This window comes from Myxocyprinus asiaticus, chromosome 40 (assembly GCF_019703515.2).
Source record: "Myxocyprinus asiaticus isolate MX2 ecotype Aquarium Trade chromosome 40, UBuf_Myxa_2, whole genome shotgun sequence".
Lineage (NCBI taxonomy): Eukaryota > Metazoa > Chordata > Actinopteri > Cypriniformes > Catostomidae > Myxocyprinus > Myxocyprinus asiaticus.
This window is the reverse complement of record NC_059383.1, coordinates 16,940,138-16,959,647: the sequence shown is the minus strand read 5'-3', so window position 1 is coordinate 16,959,647 and position 19,510 is coordinate 16,940,138. Positions and strand designations below refer to the sequence as shown.

At 35.3% G+C, this 19,510-nt stretch overlaps 1 protein-coding gene across 1 annotated transcript; it reads left to right on the top strand.

Annotated features, from left to right (window-relative positions):
- The first annotated feature begins 681 nt into the window (after positions 1-681).
- LOC127430624 (lathosterol oxidase-like) lies at positions 682-15,085 on the top strand. Its single transcript, XM_051680519.1, has 5 exons — positions 682-1,012; positions 5,979-6,196; positions 6,305-6,437; positions 6,921-7,021; positions 13,656-15,085. Exons 2-5 carry the CDS (start codon positions 5,987-5,989, stop codon positions 14,109-14,111), a joined length of 900 nt encoding a protein of 299 aa, XP_051536479.1. The 5' UTR covers positions 682-1,012; positions 5,979-5,986; the 3' UTR covers positions 14,112-15,085.
- Positions 15,086-19,510: the final 4,425 nt, after the last annotated feature.

Here is a 19,510-nt window from a genome sequence, read left to right as displayed (position 1 = left end):
TATTTCAAAGAGGATTTTAGAATTATTGTGAGTCTCTAAAATATCTAGACAGGAAAGAATCATTTAATGCACATGGCTGTAGCTTGTAAGATTGCTTATATTGATTGATATAGCAACATTCGGTCTAGCAGTGCTGTTTATACCTGCAGAAGTGTGGCTGTGTGTATTTTATAATTATGTGTGCGAATATATGGTGGTATGTTGTTTCTATACATTTCTAAGCTGTAACCATCCATGTGTCTGAATAATGTTTATTTGTTCTCTAAAGATATAAAACAGTGGGGTTTTGTTGCTGTAGTCATATATGCACTTTGTTTTTCAGAGATTCTTTATTAAATAATGCTTTATTGTCAGTGTGTTGCTTGAAATTATTTAATAAAAACAAATATTCAGTAGTTAGTTTGAAGTGTGTTCCTTTACCCTATCTATCAATGCCATGACTTTTTTAAATAATAATTAGTAAAACTGCATGTAAATAAAAACATGTAAAAAATGCGTCATCTGATTGAAGTCTTGAATCTGTCCCAAATGCACATTTTTACAAATCATGCCCCCTCATGGACTTGCTGACTAGTGCCCCATCGGTCTGCACTCACAGGAAGACCACAAGGGCGGAGGGTGCCATTTGGGACAGGAGGCGCTCCGTCCAACGCGTCAGACTGTCGTTATGTCGCTTTCTGATGACGACATATATCGTTGGACATTTCCTGCAATATGTTTTCTTCTTTTTTATTTTTATACGTTTAATTGTTTAAATCACAACGATATATGTGAATACAACACATAATCAACCCGATCCACGTGGCTAATTCAATCAAATAATTTGAATATTTCTTTAAGTGATTCCGCTACATCAATCTGTAACATTATGACCAGATCTCGCATCTGTCCAATTAAATTTCATGTCGCAATTGTGTACCAAATGCTTTCTACAGGGAGCGCAGCAGGGCGGCCTAACTGGGTGACTGAACTTGTTTCTTTTGCTGGTGTGTCTTCGACGACACCTTTACATGTGAGATGATTTTTCATATATTAATAGCATTCAGTCTCAGACATGATTATTTGTTATTGTTATTAGCAGTCACTTTTTCTGATTCCGTTTGTCTTCGGGGAAAGAACTGTTTTATTTACTTGCAAGTTTGAGTGAACAATTTGTCAATTTCAAATGTTCCTCTGGATTCCCTTTTACATCATGCAAATCTCTCTCTCTCTCTCTCTCTCTCTCTCTCTCTCTCTCTCTATTATTTAAATATGACAGTGATGCTCAAATGATTCTCTTGAAACCTGTCAAGATGTCCCTTTTGCAACAACAATATAATAATAATAATAATAATAATAATAATAATAATAATAATAATAATAAAGCCCAATTTGTACTATTTTTTTTTTATGAGTTACATTGCATATACACTGGCGGCCAAAAGTTTGGAATAATGTGAGGGGGTAAAATCTTTCCGTGGCAGGGAGAGCTGCCACCGCCGCAGGCAGTGCTATCACTCGACCTGCCACCGTCAACGGCAGCTCTCACTCGTTACCTGCCCCTCCCTCTCGATCCGTCAACGTCACCGTTACTTGCGCCTCTCTTGCGATCTTTAGTCCTGTTTTAAATATTGTTAAGGGCTTCTACATTTCTTAATCTTTAAATAAGTGTTCTCTTTGTCTTTTAAAAGATTAAAATTGCCAGTCCAAAATGGTTCTGATGACTGCTGATATCTGCCTTATAGCAGAATAGATCATCTGACAAGCGTCATCTAAAGTTAAACTGGACTATTTGCCAGCAAATTATACAATCCTCCCATTGATGCAGCTCACTCATTTGATTGGCTATGGATAGTTGGCATGTTTTCTTTTTACTTAAAAAAAGAAAGAAAAAAAAGATAATTTTGTATACAAAATGCACAACAAGAGAGTATTTCTAAGGAGATTTATTAAAGCAAGTGATGGTGACACAGCAAAACTTCTAAGTATATTATTTTCTACATATACTGCTTTTTGTGTTGTTGTTATTATTAGGGGAGATCAGCACAGCACCTTACAGACAAATAAAACAGGCTAAAAAAATAGGGGTGGAGTGGCACACAAACAAACACAAAATACATGTCAGTGCTTTTGCAAACCACAAACACTTTGCAAACAAATATGTTCAATGTTTTATACGCTGTGATACATGACTGGGGTAAAAATTCACTATACAACACTGTAGAGTTTAGATAAAGCCTGTCATATTGCACTGAACCTCTGTAACCAAATATGGAAACACCATAATGATTTTAATCCAAAACGTTTTACAAATATAGCCAATTGAATGTTATTTTGATGTTAAAATATTATGTTATATTAACGTTCAGAGGATTGTACCTGGGTATCTTGTTACTAGATAGACTAGCATATGTCATGGGTTACATACAGCCATACACCATATCAATAAGCCAAAAGCAAAAATACTTTTTCTAAACAAAACATTATTGGGAGTACAGAGAGAAAAGGGGACAGCCTATAAACTACAACAATTTATAGGGGTTACCTTGGTTCGTTGGCAACAGGGGTTGGTTGCCTCATAGCAATTTTCTGGTAATTTGATAACTATGTGTTATGTTGATGATTTGTAAACCTGCTTGAGCAATAGTAGCTGGCCAACATTTTTTATGGAGAGAGTGTGATTTGGTTGCCTTATTGATTTTGTGGTTGTTTGGCACGTCAGTATTTCGGCTGAATTGGCTAGCACATCAGGTGTAAAATAATACATAATTAATTACCATCATGCAGTATTTACATATAAACTTAATATATCTAAACAGACACACACATGCCTTTTACATACAGTATATACTGTATGTATGTATAAACCATTATGAATGTGTGTTATTTGGCATATTGCACACATGATAAAAATGTAAAACACATCTTTTATTTATGGTTTTCATTTGATACATTTCAGTTTATAAATAATGGTTAACACAGTATTTATTCAAGTAGATGAATTTGCATTATCTTAGTGATATGGGGCTCTATTTTAAGAGTGCTAATTTTTTGACTACATAACTTTAATCATTAATTAACAATGGTCATTAATGTTGTGGTATTGCATTCCTTTATCTTCTGTGTAAATCTTTAGATTTAATTGCACCAGTGTTATTACAGTTAACAAAAACCAAATCCAACTAAAACAATTCTCATGAACTAAAATAAAAATAAAAAGTAAAATGATTGGAAAAAAATTAAACTACATAAATTTTTCATAACCTCAAAACTAACTAAAATAAAATAAAAATTATCTCGAATTAATTTTAGTTTTTAATACTCGGGTGAATATGGTCAAGTAGAAACTTTTGGAAATTTTATATTTGTTGATGCATTTAATTATGATCCAAACACACATAACAGCATTACACCTTTATAGAAAGCTTAGGATGCCTTCTACCTTAAGCAAAAGCAAAAATGGAAAAAAAAAATCTTAATACTGAGAAGTAAAACTTTCAAAGAGCCTCTTTTCACAAAATCCCAAAGGAACAATGATTCTCTAGAAAATATCTACAAAGTATTTGAAATAAAATGTCATATACACAGTTACATCATAAATAATTATGTAACATTTACAAACATTCCACCTCAAAGTCCAGTCATTTTTTTTTAAATATTGCTTTTCCCACCAGTGTTCATGAAATGAGCTCTGCCACATCCTAGTGTAAAATGAAAAGGATGAATGAATGTACGTTACATTTATATAGTGCTTTTCTGACACTACACTCAAAGCGCTTTACACAGTGAACGGGATACACCTCAACCACCACCAGTGTGCAGCATCCACCAATAAAGAGATAAGTTCCCCAACTATGAAAATGATCTACAGTGCATCCGGAAAGTATTCACAGCACTTCACTTTTTCCACATTCTGTTATGTTACAGCCTTATTCCAAAATGGATTCAATTAATTATTTTCCTCAAAATTCTACAAACAATACCCCATAATGACAACATGAAAGAAGTTTGTTTGAAATCTTTGCAAATTTATTAAAACTAAAAAACTAATCACATGTACATAAGTATTCAATGAACAGAAAGAAATTATAAGGTTTCAATCCACACATCACAGATATTTAAAAAAATATTTACCATGAACTTATTTCAATATAATTTAATTTCTGGATGTGTTTTTCTTTACTGCTAATCATGGTTTTACTTTTACTTTTGGTAACTATGATCTTATTACAAATGCCACAGTTAAAACTATGGATACAATGGAACTTCTGTGTAAAATCTTTTCTAATGCCGTCTGATTGTAGAAAAAGCCTTTGTTTTTCTTCAGGAGACTGTATTTTAATCATCAAGATCCTGATAAAAAGAAAGAAAATGTGAAAGAAAACTAATTTTCTTTCAGTTGGACCGGTGCTACCAACTCAAGTGCTGGTGCGACCATTTGTAAAATTTTACACCGGTGCTACCACTCTTAAATGTTAGTCTGGAGCCATGTAAATAAATAGATAAATAAAAAAAAATTATTTGCTGTGGCATTGCAAGAACAAATCCAAAAATAAGAAAAGATGCAAATTTGTTGTTTTATTCATTACCCAATTAGCACACTTGCCACCCGTGATCTCATTATACACTGTACCTACGTGACTTGCATTTTTTGCATAGCCGAATTTCAAACATTACGAGTAAACACGCAACTAAAGTGGACAGAAAACATGGAAGTTCTTGAAAAGGAAAACTATCAAAGATGGTTATGTGGAACAGTGGGATAGATGTGTGCCATGGGATTTCTTTAATTGTAAAAAGTGTGCCGTGGCAGAAAAAAGGTTGGGAAACACTGTCCTAGAGTAATCATGCTAAGTTGCTAATTTGGTACTAGAAAATCCCTTGCCATTATATCAAACACAGTTGAAAGCTATTTGGTTCGTTAAATGAAGCTTAACATTGTTTGTTTTTGAGTTGCCACAGTATGCAATAGACTGGCATGTCTTAAGGTCAATATTAGGTCAAAAATGGCAAAAAAGAAGCAGCTTTCTCTAGAAACTTGTCAGTCAATCATTGTTTTGAGGAATGAAGGCTATACAATACTTGAAATTGCCAAAAAACCGATTGCATACAAAGGTGTACACTACAGTCTTCAAAGACAAAGGACAACTGGCTCTAACAAGGACAGAAAGAGATGTGGAAGGCCAGATGTACAACTACACAAGAGGATAAGTACATCAGAGTCTCTAGTTTGAGAAATAGACGCCTCACATGTCCTCAGCTGACAGCTTCATTGAATTCTACCCGCTCAACACCAGTTTCATGTACAACAGTAAAGAGAAGACTCAGGGATGCAGGCCTTATGGGAACAATTGCAAAGAAAAAGCCACTTTTGAAACAGGAAAAAAGAAAAGGTTAGAGTGGGCAAAGAAACAGACATTGGACAACAGATAATTGGAAAAGAGTGTTATGGATCTTAACCCCATTGAGCTTTTGTGGGATCAGCTAGACTGTAAGGTGCATGAGAAGTGCCTGACAATCCACATCTATGGCAAGTGCTACAGGAAGTGTGGGGTGAAATGTCACCTGAGTATCTGGACAAACTGACAGCTAGAATGCCAAAGATCTGCAAAGCTGTCATTGCTGCACGTGTAGGATTCTTTGAAGTAGTTTAAGAAGTTTTCGTAATTTTTCATGTTATTAATGTCCTGACTATACATTGTGATCAGTTGAATGCCACTTTGGTGAATAAAATTACCAATTTCTTTCCATAAACGCAAAATCTGTACATTATTCCAAACTTTTGGCCACCAGTGTATATTTAACATTTTAATTCTTAAGTATTTATAGATCATAGTAGTACCTTCTAAGAGGGGTAAATTACAAATATAAAATATATGTAAAATATGATCAGGACATGTTTTTGACAGGTTTCGTGAGAATCACCCAAATGTTTTATTTAGTAGCTTTCTTGTTCATACTCTGTTAGTGAGTTAATTACACTTCTCGCCATCTCACAGGATCAAAGATGGACCTTGTGCTGAACATTGCAGATTATTATTTCTTCAGTCCATATGTGTACCCCTCATCATGGCCTGAGGCCCAGCCTCTGCGACAGATCATCAGCTTGATGGTGGTCACCAACCTGGGTGCTGCAGTCCTGTACCTAGGCCTGGGTGCTTTAAGCTACTTTTTTATTTTTGACCACAAATTGAAGCAACACCCTCAATTTTTGGAGGTTTGTTTATCCATTCAGCTACATTTTATACGATCTTTTGCACAACACGTTTATGATCTAACATAAAAAGGAGGATATTAATGTTCTTACATGTTTTTTTGTCCACAGAACCAGGTGCATCAAGAAATAAAGTATGCATTGTGGTCTTTGCCCTGGATCAGCATACCTACAAATGCATTGTTTTTTGCAGAGGTTAGAGGCTACAGCAAACTCTACGACAGTGTCGACGAATCACCACTTGGTAAGAGAGCAGGGATATTCAGAAATGGCAATCAAAGTTCATTTTAAATGAGCACGATATGGACAAATCCCTCTGCTTTATCAACTGGATTATAGTTATTGTTAGATAAAGAGCAAGTTATGCACAAACCACTGGCTTTCAAACTTAAGAAAACCAGACCAGACACATTAAAAACATTTGAAATTAGTTTAAACAAACTGACAGCCTTAATTTTAGAATATGCCAGTGATGCAGGCTGTCAAATGTGCTTTGGATGGACTTGTTGCTATTGGTATAAACATCTGTGACGAGGTGGAGGGTGGGGCCGGGCCATGAGTGCAGCAGTTAGGGAGAGAGAGTGCCACACACAGCTGCCGTGTGTATGTGTTTATGTTTGTGTGTTCATTAAAATATTACTTTAACTGTTCAGCCGGTTCCCGCCTCCTCCTTGCCCATCCTTTATACTGTTACACCATCTAATAAAATCTTTTGCATGTTTTCCAGGTTGGTCAGGGCTGATTTTCAGCATGGTGTCTTTCCTGTTTTTCACTGACATGTGCATTTACTGGATTCACAGATTCCTTCATCACAAGTTGATATATAAGGTATATAAGGCAGTTTGTTTATAAGCAATAGCCTGCAAGAAACATTTTCCCACAGATTTTGCAGAATATAAACGCACATCATTCAGACATTGTAATACATGGAATTTGTTTTTGTTTTATATATTTTGGCTAATTTAATAATAATTTCTAATACTATGGAAAGTGTAGTATTCTCCGCTCCATGTAACGCATTTTACAATATTTAAATCCTCTTTAAAAATGAAGTCTGCAAATTTTACCCCATAATCAGTTCAGAAAATTGGAGGAACGTGTGCAGACTTTATGTAGGCTTAGTAATTGCCTTAAAAAAATGAAAATTCTTTCATTATTTACTCACCTTCATGATATCCCAGGTGTGTATGACATTCTTCACCAGAACACATTTGAAGAAAAATAGAAATATCTTGGTGTAGCAGGTCCTTAAAATGTAAGTGAATAGAGATTTCTCTTTTGATGCTCCAAAAATCACAGACAGTCAGCATAAACGTCATCCATACGACTCCAGCGGTTAATGTCTTCTAAAGCGACACGATCGCTTTTGGTGGAAAAAATATAAATATTTAAGTACTTTTTAAAAAAAATGTTTACTCTAAATTATGGCTGAAACGATTAGTCATCATTATCGAGAATTTTTGTAGTCGAATAGTCATTTTATTTCATTTAACGTAACATGAGATCACATTAAACTCTAATGATGATGTGCGAGAGCAGCACTGCAGCTCGTGCCTGACTGAGGAGAGGAAGAATTACACAGCTCACAGTCCAGATGCACTCTAAACTTTCCAAACAGCTTCAGGTGATGTAGATCGCAAAGTATGAGGGAATTATAATGCAAAAATACAAAAGTAAAATACAGCAGCACTCTCGTTGTGGAATAAGCGGAGCTGGAGCAAAACTTGCGTGTCGAGCGTCTTTAAAGGAAACAACCCGGCGTTACATCTTTAATGCAGTTATATTTAATGCGTTATAGCTTTATTAAAGTTCAAATAATACGGAAGCAGATCATGTAAATAACTACAAACTCTGAAATTGGCATTTCTCGGTGTGGTCAGCGCCTCTTCTAGGAGTTGCGCAAATGTCCCGATCTAAGGGGGAGAGATTGAAACTGCACCCGACTAATGCACACTCTGTCGCGGGGACGCTCGTCCCTCGAGCGCGCACGCTTAATGCAGCTAGATTATAACGTGATGGCTCGTGACTTACTGAATCATAATGTGTCACTTTGCATTTCTTATTGTGAAGAACATTGGCAATATGCAGCTTTATTAATGAGAGTGAGTTTGTGTTTTTGTGAGTTAAAGATGGACTGAAGTGAACAGAAAGGTGAGAGTGGTAGTCTTCGTCCCATTATACACTGCAACAAAATACATATTTGATTTGTTTTTGTTTTGGCTTTTTTTCCAATATAAATATCTAAAACTCCTTTAAAACAACATACATAATCTTTAGCAGCTATACTACAGAATAAAAAATTGTTATCTGAGAATGTTGAATATAATATTATAAATACAAATATTTTAAAATCTAAAAATCCAAGCAATCACTTGAGTAGCAGCATATAAGATATTTAGACTTTTAGTGAATAGATCTTAAATAAGTTTATTTTGTCTTTACTGCACTCACAGAAGTATAACCAAGTGAAAAAATACACTTAAACCAAGTCTAAATATCTTATGTTGCTTCTCAAGTAAATGTATCTTGTTTTAAGGTTTTTTTGACAATTTAAATGGAAAACAAGACAAAAACACTTGAAAACAATAGGATCTTTTACAGTGAATTTCTTTACAGAATTAAACTTTAAAAGTATTTTTTTCCCTTTAATTCAGTGAATGTAATTTAGAGGTATTTTTAAAAGATTATTTTGTCCTCTTTATTGTTAGTAAGCACATTTAATACAACCTTTAAGTCAGGGGACAACCTGAATAATCGGTTAAGAGCTAATGATTAATCGTTGCAATAGTTGCCGAATAATCGTTAGATTAATCGATTATCAAAATAATCATTAGTTGCAGCCCTACTCTAAATCATACTTCTGGTCAGGAGCGGTATGCGCATGTGACATAATCGCATTGGCACGTGCATCACAGCCGGAAGAGCAGTGCTGTTTACATGTGAGGAGGAATGCTGTACAGTAGCTTGGTTGATTTTGGTTTAGATCTGTATTTATCCATTTCTCTACTGTCAGTGGTGCATTTGTGTGCTTATCCAAGATGTCTTAACTGAGTGGAGAATGTGAGATTACCTCGGTATCCGTGTGTGGCAGCGGGGGCGTGGTCGAGCATCCGTCAGGAGAGAGAGAGAGCGGTAAGGGTGCATACACCTGAGCCAAATTATGACTAACACCTGTCTCTAACTGTAGTGAGATTGGGGAGAGCGGTATAAAAGGACCATGCCAGTGCCAGATTGAGAGAGAGACTGGGTTGAGAGCCTTACTGTGAAGCTGATGTGTTATTGTGAAGCTGATGAGTTAGTGTGATGCTGATGTGTTATTGTGAAGCTGTAAACCAGAGAAGTGGTCAATTAAAAGTTCCCTACCTGTGTTTGAAGAATCCAGTTCCCGGTGTCCTTCCTTGTTACACCATGGCAACGTGAATATGTCACACAAGAGACCGCTTGGACTCCACCCTTTCATGAATTGTTGGATTATAGTTCAAATGTACTTAAATATTGATCTTTTTTTTTTTTTACACCAAAAGCGATCGTAGAAAAGCATTAGAAGACATTCATTTGAGTCAACAGCTTGCATTTTAAGGATCTACTAGCTAAGAAATGTTTCTGTTTTTCTTCAAATGTGTGCTGGTGAAGAATGTCATACACACACATGGGATATCATGAGGGTTGAAGTCAGAAGTTTACATACACCTTAGCCAAATACATTTAAACTCAGTTTTTCACAGTTCCTTTGACATTTAATTGTAGAAAACATTCCCTGTCTTAGCTCAGTTAGGATCAATACTATATTTTAAGAATGTGAAATGTCAGATAATAGTAGAGAGAATGATTTATTTCAGCTTTTATTTCTTTCATCACATTCCCAGTGGGTCAGAAGTTTACATACACTTTGTTAGTATTTGGTAGCATTGCCTTTAAATTGTTTAACTTGGGTCAAACTTTTTGGGTAGCCTTCCACAAGCTTCTCACAATAAGTTTCTGGAATTTTGGCCCATTCTTCCAGACAGAACTGGTGTAACGGAGTCAGGTTTGTAGGCCTCCTTGCTCACACACACTTTTTCAGTTCTGCCCACAAATTTTCTGTCGGATTGAGGTCAGGGCTTTGTGATGGCCACTCCAATACCTTGACTTTGTTGTCCTTAAGCCATTTTGCCACAACTTTGGAGGTATGTTTGGGGTCATTGTCCATTTGGAAGACCCATTTGCGACAAGCTTTAACTTCCTGGCTGATGTCTTGAGATGTTGCTTCAATATATTCACATAATTTTCCTTCCTCGTGATGCCATCTATTTTGTGAAGTGCACCAGTCCCTCCAGCAGCAAAGCACCCCCACAACATGATGCTGCCACCCCCATGCTCAGCAGTGGGTAGAGTAGCCAAAAACTTTACTCAAGTAAAAGTACAATTACTTAAGTAAATATATATATAAAACTCAAGTAGAAGTAATGATGTTAAAAATTACTTAAGTAAGAAAGTATCCAATAAAAAGAATACTCAAGTAGTGAGTAACTAGTTGCTTTCACATATAATGTAATGGATGTTTACTACCCTATATTCCAGTACATGATACACATTTAATATGCATTACAGAATGATTAATAATAATAATAATAATAATAATAATAATATTGTTAATAATGGAAATTGTCATCATTCACCACCATGTTGTTCCAAACCCATATGACTTCTTTCTTCCATGCATCAAATTAAAGGGATAGTTCACCAAAAAATTTAAATGCTCATATTTTCTCACCCTCATGACATCCCAGATGTGTATGACTTTCTTCTGCAGAACACAAACGAAGATTTTTAGAAGAATTTCTCAGCTCTGTTGGTCCATACAATGCAAGTGAATGGTTTGAACTTTGAAGCTCCAAAAGCATATAGAGTCAGCATAAAAGTAATTCATATGACTCCAGTGATTTTCAGAAGCAATATGATAGGTGTGGGTGAGAAACAGATAAATAAATATGACTTTATAATATATATATATAAAGTCCTTTATTTTTTACCATTAATTCTCCTCCCTGCCCACTAATTGAATCATCAAAAACACAAGAAGAATGTGAAAGTGGAGATTTATTAGTAAAAAAGGATTTTCACCCACACTTATATTGCTTCTGAAGATACAGATTGAACCAGTGTCATTTGAATTCCTTTAATGCTGCCTTTGTGCTTTCTGAGCTTCAAAGTTTTGGTCACCATTCACTTGCATTCTAGTATAAAATAACAGAGCTGAGATGTTCTTCTAAAAATCTTTGTGTTCAGCAAAAAAAAAAAAAAAAAAAAAAAAACACATCTAGGATGGCATGAGGGTGAGTAAATGATGCCAGAATTTTCAATTTTGGAAAAATTATTCCTATAAAGGAGATGTTAGACAGAATGCTAACCTTAATCATCATTTACTTAAACTGCATGTTTTTCCCCCTCCATATTTTGAAAGGTAATGGTGACTGAGGCTGTCACACCCTAACATTCTGTCTAACATCTTTTGGGTTCCACAGAATACAAAAAGTTTCACGGGGTTGGAAGAACATGAGGGTGGGGAAATGATGATATAATATTAATTAAAGGCTGAACTATCACTTTAAGGATGCTTCTCAGATTTGGACGAATCTGTCAATTAGAAGAGAAGTTTGGAAACCTTTTTCTAGTAATTATTATGGTGAAAAACTTGAATTTCGCACAGTGCCAAAATATATAGAATGTTAAAATTATACACTGAAGCAAGATCATGCTTTATTCATGCCTTCTGTCATTATTTCACAGCTTTAAAGTCCTGCGTGAATTTAATTCAGTGTAGCTCCAGCATTGTCAGTGTTGAAAAATGTTTGATAACTAGTTCTGTACACTAAGGGGGTAAATTGCACCTTATCTCTGTGTTTGGAAGCGCGTTGTCCATAAGACTAAGACGCCTGCATCTGTCACGCTGAACACGAGCCAACCTTGCACATGCAGAAATGCTCACAATCGCGATAGGTAGGGCAAAACATTTGCATTTAATGCGGATGTTTACAAGGATTTATACAGTAGGCACTGATATGTTACAGCACTGATATAAAAATGTAAACTTAGAAACTGAGGACATAAGAGCCCACAGTTCAATTCTTCAATTCAATTCTGAAAATGAATGAGTATCACCATGACACAGACAAGCCCACATTGTCACAATCTCTAAAACTTACCTCATTGTGTTTTCTTAAGTTGGAGCTGCAATTTTATATCCTTGTCTTTGTGTAAAATGAAGGCATCTCATGGAGTGAAGAAATGTTTGTTTTGCGCACTTGCTGCTGTAGTGTTGAACACGACTCAAGTGACAGCGTGCAGCTGTGAATTTCCACTGTCGTAAGAGTCCCATTCAAAAATCTCAATAAATTACGCATTTATTAACACTTATTAAATTAAAACCAGTAATGTAACGTCAGGAAAGCTACCCACTGTAACGAAGTAAAAGTAAATGTTTTTCATTAGAAATTTACTTGAGTAAGAGTGAAAAGTACCCACCATAAAACATACTCATAAAAGTACATTTTTCCAAAAAGTTACTCAAGTAAATGTAACAGAGTAAATGTAGCACATTACTACCCACCTCTGCCATGCTTCACGGTTAGGATGGTGTTCTTCGGCTTGCAAGCCTCACCCTTTTTCCTCCAAACATAATGATGGTCCTTATGGCCAAACAGTTCAATTTTTGTTTCATCAGACCAGAGGACATTTCTCCAAAAAGTAAGATTTTTGTCACCATGTGCACTTGCAAACTGTAGTCTGGATTTTATGGCAGTTTTGGAGCAGTGGCTTCTTCCTTGCTGAGCAGTCTTTCAGGTTATGTTGATATGGGACTTGTTTTTCTGTGGATATAGATACTTTTCTACCTGTTTCCTCCAGCATCTTCACAAGGTCCTTTGCTGTTGTTCTGGGATTGATTTGCACGTTTCGCACCAAAATACGTTCATCTCTAGGAGCCCGAATGCATCTCCTTCCTGAGCGGTATGAAGGCTGCGTGGTCCCACGGTGTTTATACTTGCGTACTATTGTTTGTACAGATGAATGTGGTACCTTCAGGCATTTGGAAATTGCTCCCAAGGATGAACTAGACTTGTGAAGATCCACAGCTGCTTAAAGGCACAGTTAACTTAGTGGATGTAAACTTCTGACCCACTGGAATTGTGATATAGTCAATTAAAAGTGAAACAAACTGTCTGTAAACAGCTGTTGGGAAAATTACTTGTGTCATGCATAAAGTAGATGTCCTAAACAACAAACTATAGTTTTCTAATATGAAATCTGTGGAGTGGTTAAAAAATGAGTTTTAATGACTTCAACCTAAGTGAATGTAAACTTCTGACTTCAACTGTAAATAATGAGAGAATTTTCATATTTAGGTGAACTATCCCTTTAATATTAATAAAACTAAAAACAATTGAATACTCACAGGCTTTTTCACCTTTTCCCTCATATTCAGTATTTTCACAAACCGCACCACATTTGGAAGATACCATCTCCATTTGCCAGCCACTCTTTCCACCCTGTGGATGGATTTCTTCAGGGTCTCCCCTACCACATCTACCCCTTCCTCTTCCCTTTGCACAAGGTGCTGTATTTAGCCCTGTACGTGTTTGTCAACATATGGACCATCTCCATCCATGATGGGGACTACCGTGTCCCCAGCCTGCTGGAGAAAGTCATTAATGGTTCAGCTCACCATACAGACCACCACCTCTTCTTTGACTACAACTATGGCCAGTACTTCACCTTGTGGGACCGCCTTGGAGGCTCTTACCGGCACCCTTCTGCGCTGATGGGAAAGGGGCCGCATGACTACATCAAGAAATTAATGACAGAAGGAAAGCTGAATTCAAATGGCATAAATGAGCACAACAATATTAAAAATGGCACTCATGAAAAAAAAAAAGTGTAGGTAGGTATGCACTCAAAAACATCATGAATATGTTGCAAGGTAAGAGTTCTACCCTGAAAATATGTCCTTATTCATTAAAGGCTTTAAAAATTCTTCAGAAATAATCATAATAATCAGTTATGCTACTGGTGCCAAATAGAAACATGCACAAAATGTGTCTTATCAATCCCAAACAGAAACATTCGCTATGGCTACCCAGTTGATTCTCTTTGCTTGTGTGTGACTTAATATGAATTACTCAAATTAGTATTTACCAGGCTTCTGTCAAGTAAGCGTCTATAATTGCATTTTAATTGATGAATATTTTCAACATTGACAGAACTATCCCTTGCCTTCACATGACCCCAGCTCACCTTTTTTACAGCAATGCGCTGTCTTTAAAGTAAATAAGACTCTAGCTCAGTTTATCTATTAACTGATCAATGTTCAATGATTAGTAGCCACATACTGAATTGTGAAGAGTTTTACTGATTAACAGTTATCTTGTTTTAAAGGGAAGCTGTAGTCTGTGGTATGCTTTTGATATGAAATGCACATTCTTTCCAAGTAAAATGATATACTGTATATTTAATTGATGTTGCAGTATTGTAGTTGTTGCATCTCTCAAATTCATTGACAGTGGACTTCCATAATCACTAACTGGCAATGTTGTTAAAATATACATTTCTTAAATGCTGTAATGGTTGTTATGTTGCACATCAAAATATAAGTTCAAGTACACATATTAACACATACTAAATACACATATTCTTCTCACTGATGGACACCTCAGCTGGGGAGAAGAAAGCTATATTGCTTAAGTTACACAATTAATATTGTGGAGTTTGGTACACAAGTTTGATTGTCATTTGTAGCTTAGCAACAAAGTACACCCTTTGACACACAGTAGATGGTGCTGTTGAATCAAACATAATTTGGTCATTTATGCTGGGAAATGAAGATATACAGAAAAAATAAATAAATAATTAAACGTGCCTTTTCAGTTTCTTTGTAGTTTAATTGACAAACTAATGCAGTGGGAAAAGGCAGCTGTATCAGGATTGTTATAAACATATTATTACCTATAAGTGTTACAAAAAAAAAAAAAAAAAAAAAAGGTTTTAAGGGCACATTCAATTACTCTGTTGTTATTAGGTTTAATGAGGAATAATCATGCAACTTATTGACATTAAAGTATACAAGGCCAACTCAAATTAACAATATCTATTACTTGCTATTTTATTTAGGAGAGAAACATTTAAGCCATGCATTATGAGGAAAAAATCATCCTCGTGGAAATAAAAGATACAAATTTTTGCCAAGTTAATTAGTGTCAATGGCAACAGTTTATGATTTTTGCATTTTCACAAAGGTTATGACAAGGGATTAACGCAAGAAAAAAATATTAGTACTAAGTAGATAAATCAATTTTTGAAGATGTTTGCAAAATGTTCCAAGCATCGATTAAGCTGGATGTGTGTGTGCGTTTATGTGTATGTGTGATGTCTGATTTACATGAGCAGGGTTCCTTTTGGTCTTTATGCTGTGGCTTTTATAGAAACATTGAAACTGAAGATCAGATGGCTTTATGTATTATCCTTCATTCTTTTTTATTATTTCTAAATATGAAATGGATAAGTACTTGTATGATAGCATAACGGGGAGTTATATGATCTGATTTGTTTGTTTGATTAATTAATGTAATAATATGATTATCGGTTTCTTTGTCTAATTATTTAATCTGCTCATACCTGAAACTGACTTGGCTTTGTGTGTGTGTGTGTGTGTGTGCATGTGTGCATGCGTGCATGCATACATTTGCATTCATGCACTATGTTTGTGAAGGGGTGAATATGTATGTGTGTTTATTTTAGGCAGAGAGAGAGAGAGAGAGTTTATGAACCCAATCACTGAACTTGAAAATGGTCTTTTATTTCATGCTGGGCGAAATGGCTTTATTATACGTTGGATGTGCATGCAGGTGTGGGATGCTGGCTGACTCATTTGTATCCTGGCAGCTAACTGAGGTAAAGGAACATCATGCGGAAGTTCACACTGTGGGTAACACCACGAGCACTATTGCTTTGTGCACAACAATACTACATTTTCATACCCATTATTATGATCATGAGGAACCCAAAGAGGAAATTAATCATTAAATTTCTGTCTACCTGGTATAATCTCCACCCTTTATTTGAATCAGTATCTTTGCATGGTGAACAGAGCTGGCTGCACTGCTGCTGGGGCCACTATCTTTCAATTACAGTGCATACCAACCCTCATTCTGTTTGCCTTCTAATGATATCTCCAGGCTGTTTACAAACATCCCTTCCACAAAATGTTTTTCTGCACAAATTAATACGATGAAATAACACCTTTTGGAAATCTTGTATTTCAAAGGTATGAGACATGTTTTTAGATATAGTAGAGTATATGGTGGTTGATGCCAGCTTGTTTTATTTTTTTATTGAGCTAGAAGTTGTGTAGCTTTCAGTTTACAACAATAGGAAAAAAAAAAAAAAAAGAATTATAATGACTATTCAGTTTTGTTTTACAAGATTATTTGTAATCTAAAATTATTTATATATCTAAAATTATTTATTAAAAGGGGTTAGTTCACCCAAAAAATAAAATCTTGTCATTTACTTTCATTTCACTTTCCAAACCTGCATGACTTACTTTTAAACAGATCTCACAATGAAATTGGAAACAGTAGGTTCTGTTTTTGAATGTTTTTTTTTTTATTTTTGTATTATTTTTTTTTTTAGCTAAAATCAGTGGGTGCTTACCAAAATACGGAACACTGATTTTTAAAACCATTTTTAAAACAATGATTAATGTTGTCACAATGTAACATACTCATGGTTTTCATCAGCTGATTATCATGATGATTACGATCATGTCTATGTTATCGTTGTCTATGAAAGACTGACTTCCTCCCTTGTGGATTATATAAAAAGCTCTTGCAACTCAGTCTGCTGAATCAAAAATGAAGAGCCTAAAGCAAACACCTGAGGTTGTCTATCAATTCCACTTAGATGAAGAACAATTCCTCTTCATTTATTAGCACAGCTCTTATAATGTGAAGAAATTGGAGATGTCATTTTGAATTTATGATAACCATCAAACTGAGATGGACTGACCCCTTTTTTGTGTTTGTTTGTTTGCATGTGTGCCTATATGTAGTAGTGTTTTTTTATATCTGATTCAGTCACTGGGCAGCTAATAATACTAGAACTGAACTGCCACACTTGTTTATAGCTAGCACTGAACTGAACTATGGATAAAGGGAGCAACATTCACTGTCATGATATCCCTGTGGGTGCATGTTGTTCAAGGATTCATAATTAAAAGCACCGATTTGGATTCTGCTGGTAATAAAATGTTTACAATGTAATTCAGTTAATAGTTCAGTTCATTTCCGTCACTAGCCAACAAATCAATTCTGTCTGGCCCATTCTACACTACCCAGATAGAACAGTGCTGCCAGACTGATAGTTGATTGTATTCACACAAAAGAACAAATTAAAATGAAGAACAGCATATTCACATCCTTTTTAGAAAATAGCAGCATCATACCAAATCAGTAATTTTTTTTGTGTGTGTTTTATGAAAGAATAGCAAAAAAAAAAAAAAAAAAACTGCATGTTTAATTATACCACAGACCAGACAAGTAATAATGTTTAATTCTGTCTGTAGCAATGAACAGTTCAACACTTGCAATGAAACCCCACCAAGATCAAAAGTAATGAAGATGATAAGGCATTATGAAATTAACAAAACTTTATGCCACTGGCAGACAAAAAGGCATACAATTCAGTGTGCAGTTATAATGGCTATGTCTGCCTCTTTTAAAATGTCAAAAATGTTCCCATTTTTGTGCCTCTAAATCAAATGCGGGATTTAAGAATTGGCTCCCTTTTAGTTGCTAATATATCTAATCTATACATACTTACTTTTTAAACTTTCAGACAAGGCTTTGTCAAGCCAATATTCAAAGTCTTTTGTTTTTCAAACTTTCTTTTTCTAGTTCAAAATTATACATTATAATTATTATCATAATTAATAATTTTACATTATATATTAATAATACACTTTTTGTGCTTATATGAATGCATTTCATTTTAATGTACTTCCTTAAATTCAAATAGCAATTCTGAATCCTGTTTACTACCTCGATTCAAAACCCAACCAAATTCAGGAATCGAAATCAATTCTTAAAAGTGCACTCATTAGACAGAATTCAATTAGTTATTCTGTAGACAATACCTTACTTCATTTTCAGTTTTTAGTCTGAGAAGTAAATTAAAAGTGTAGTAAACTAATGTGCTGGTGTGAGTGATCATCAACCTGGGAATTCTGGACCTTTCCTCTAGTCAGTACTGAACTCTATGTATCACGCAGAATTCTATAATACCCACTGATCTGTCCATACTGTCATTTGTGCATTGCCTCAGCAGTTATAGCAGCCTTAAATCTGAGGGAATTCTACTGGAGGAGAGATAACCTTCTTAATGAATAAGCAAAGCCTTTATGGAAGACATTAAGAAGTGACAGAACAAAGATAGAGTGCTGCTTGTATGTGCAAATGCATTTTGTATATTGTTTGTGAATCCAAAGTGGATAAAAACTGTGTTTCTCGCTGATCAAGGCAAACAAATTAGGGTAAGGCTTCACTTTCAAGGCAATGCATGTTGCATGATTTGACCATTATTGGAGGGAACACTGTGGTGAGCTTGTAAATACACTTAAAGCAAACACACTTAAAGCAGTTCCATGCTGAGCACGGTGTGATGGCTTGACTGACACACTCCCTTATTGGAGGTCCTCTTTTAAGCCAAGGCCATCTTGTAAAATGTCATGGTATTTATCAGTGTAACTAAATGTCATCTTGAGCTTCTTTGACTGACTCTGTGATCTATGCATGCCATAGATTTTCAGATAATGTTTGTTTTCATAGTGGTGAAGGATATGACTTGTGGATCTAAGACTTAAAAAACAGAGTGTATTCATGATATAAATGTGTTTCCTCATTCACATGACAAGATATATTATATAATATACATATAAGTGACATGTCCTTGCTTTACAATGTTTACCCAGCATTGCACCGTGACAAAAATGTACTCCAGCTTGTCTGCTGGTTCACATTTCTAAGAGCAATATATGGTGATGAGATTAAATCTTCTTTAAATTAAAAAAGAAAAAAAAAGAAAATGTGAATCCTTTAGAGAAGCCTGGGTTTGTGACATTTATATACAACAGGAATGACACCATTACAGTGAATGACACCATTAAGCTCAATTGTGCAATCTTAAACATCCAATGTGGAAATTAATGTCAGTCTGACCGTAAACTCGCCCAGGATTGCTCTGCATGATGCAAAATGTGAAAGAGCAGTGCAAGGAATGCAAGGGCTT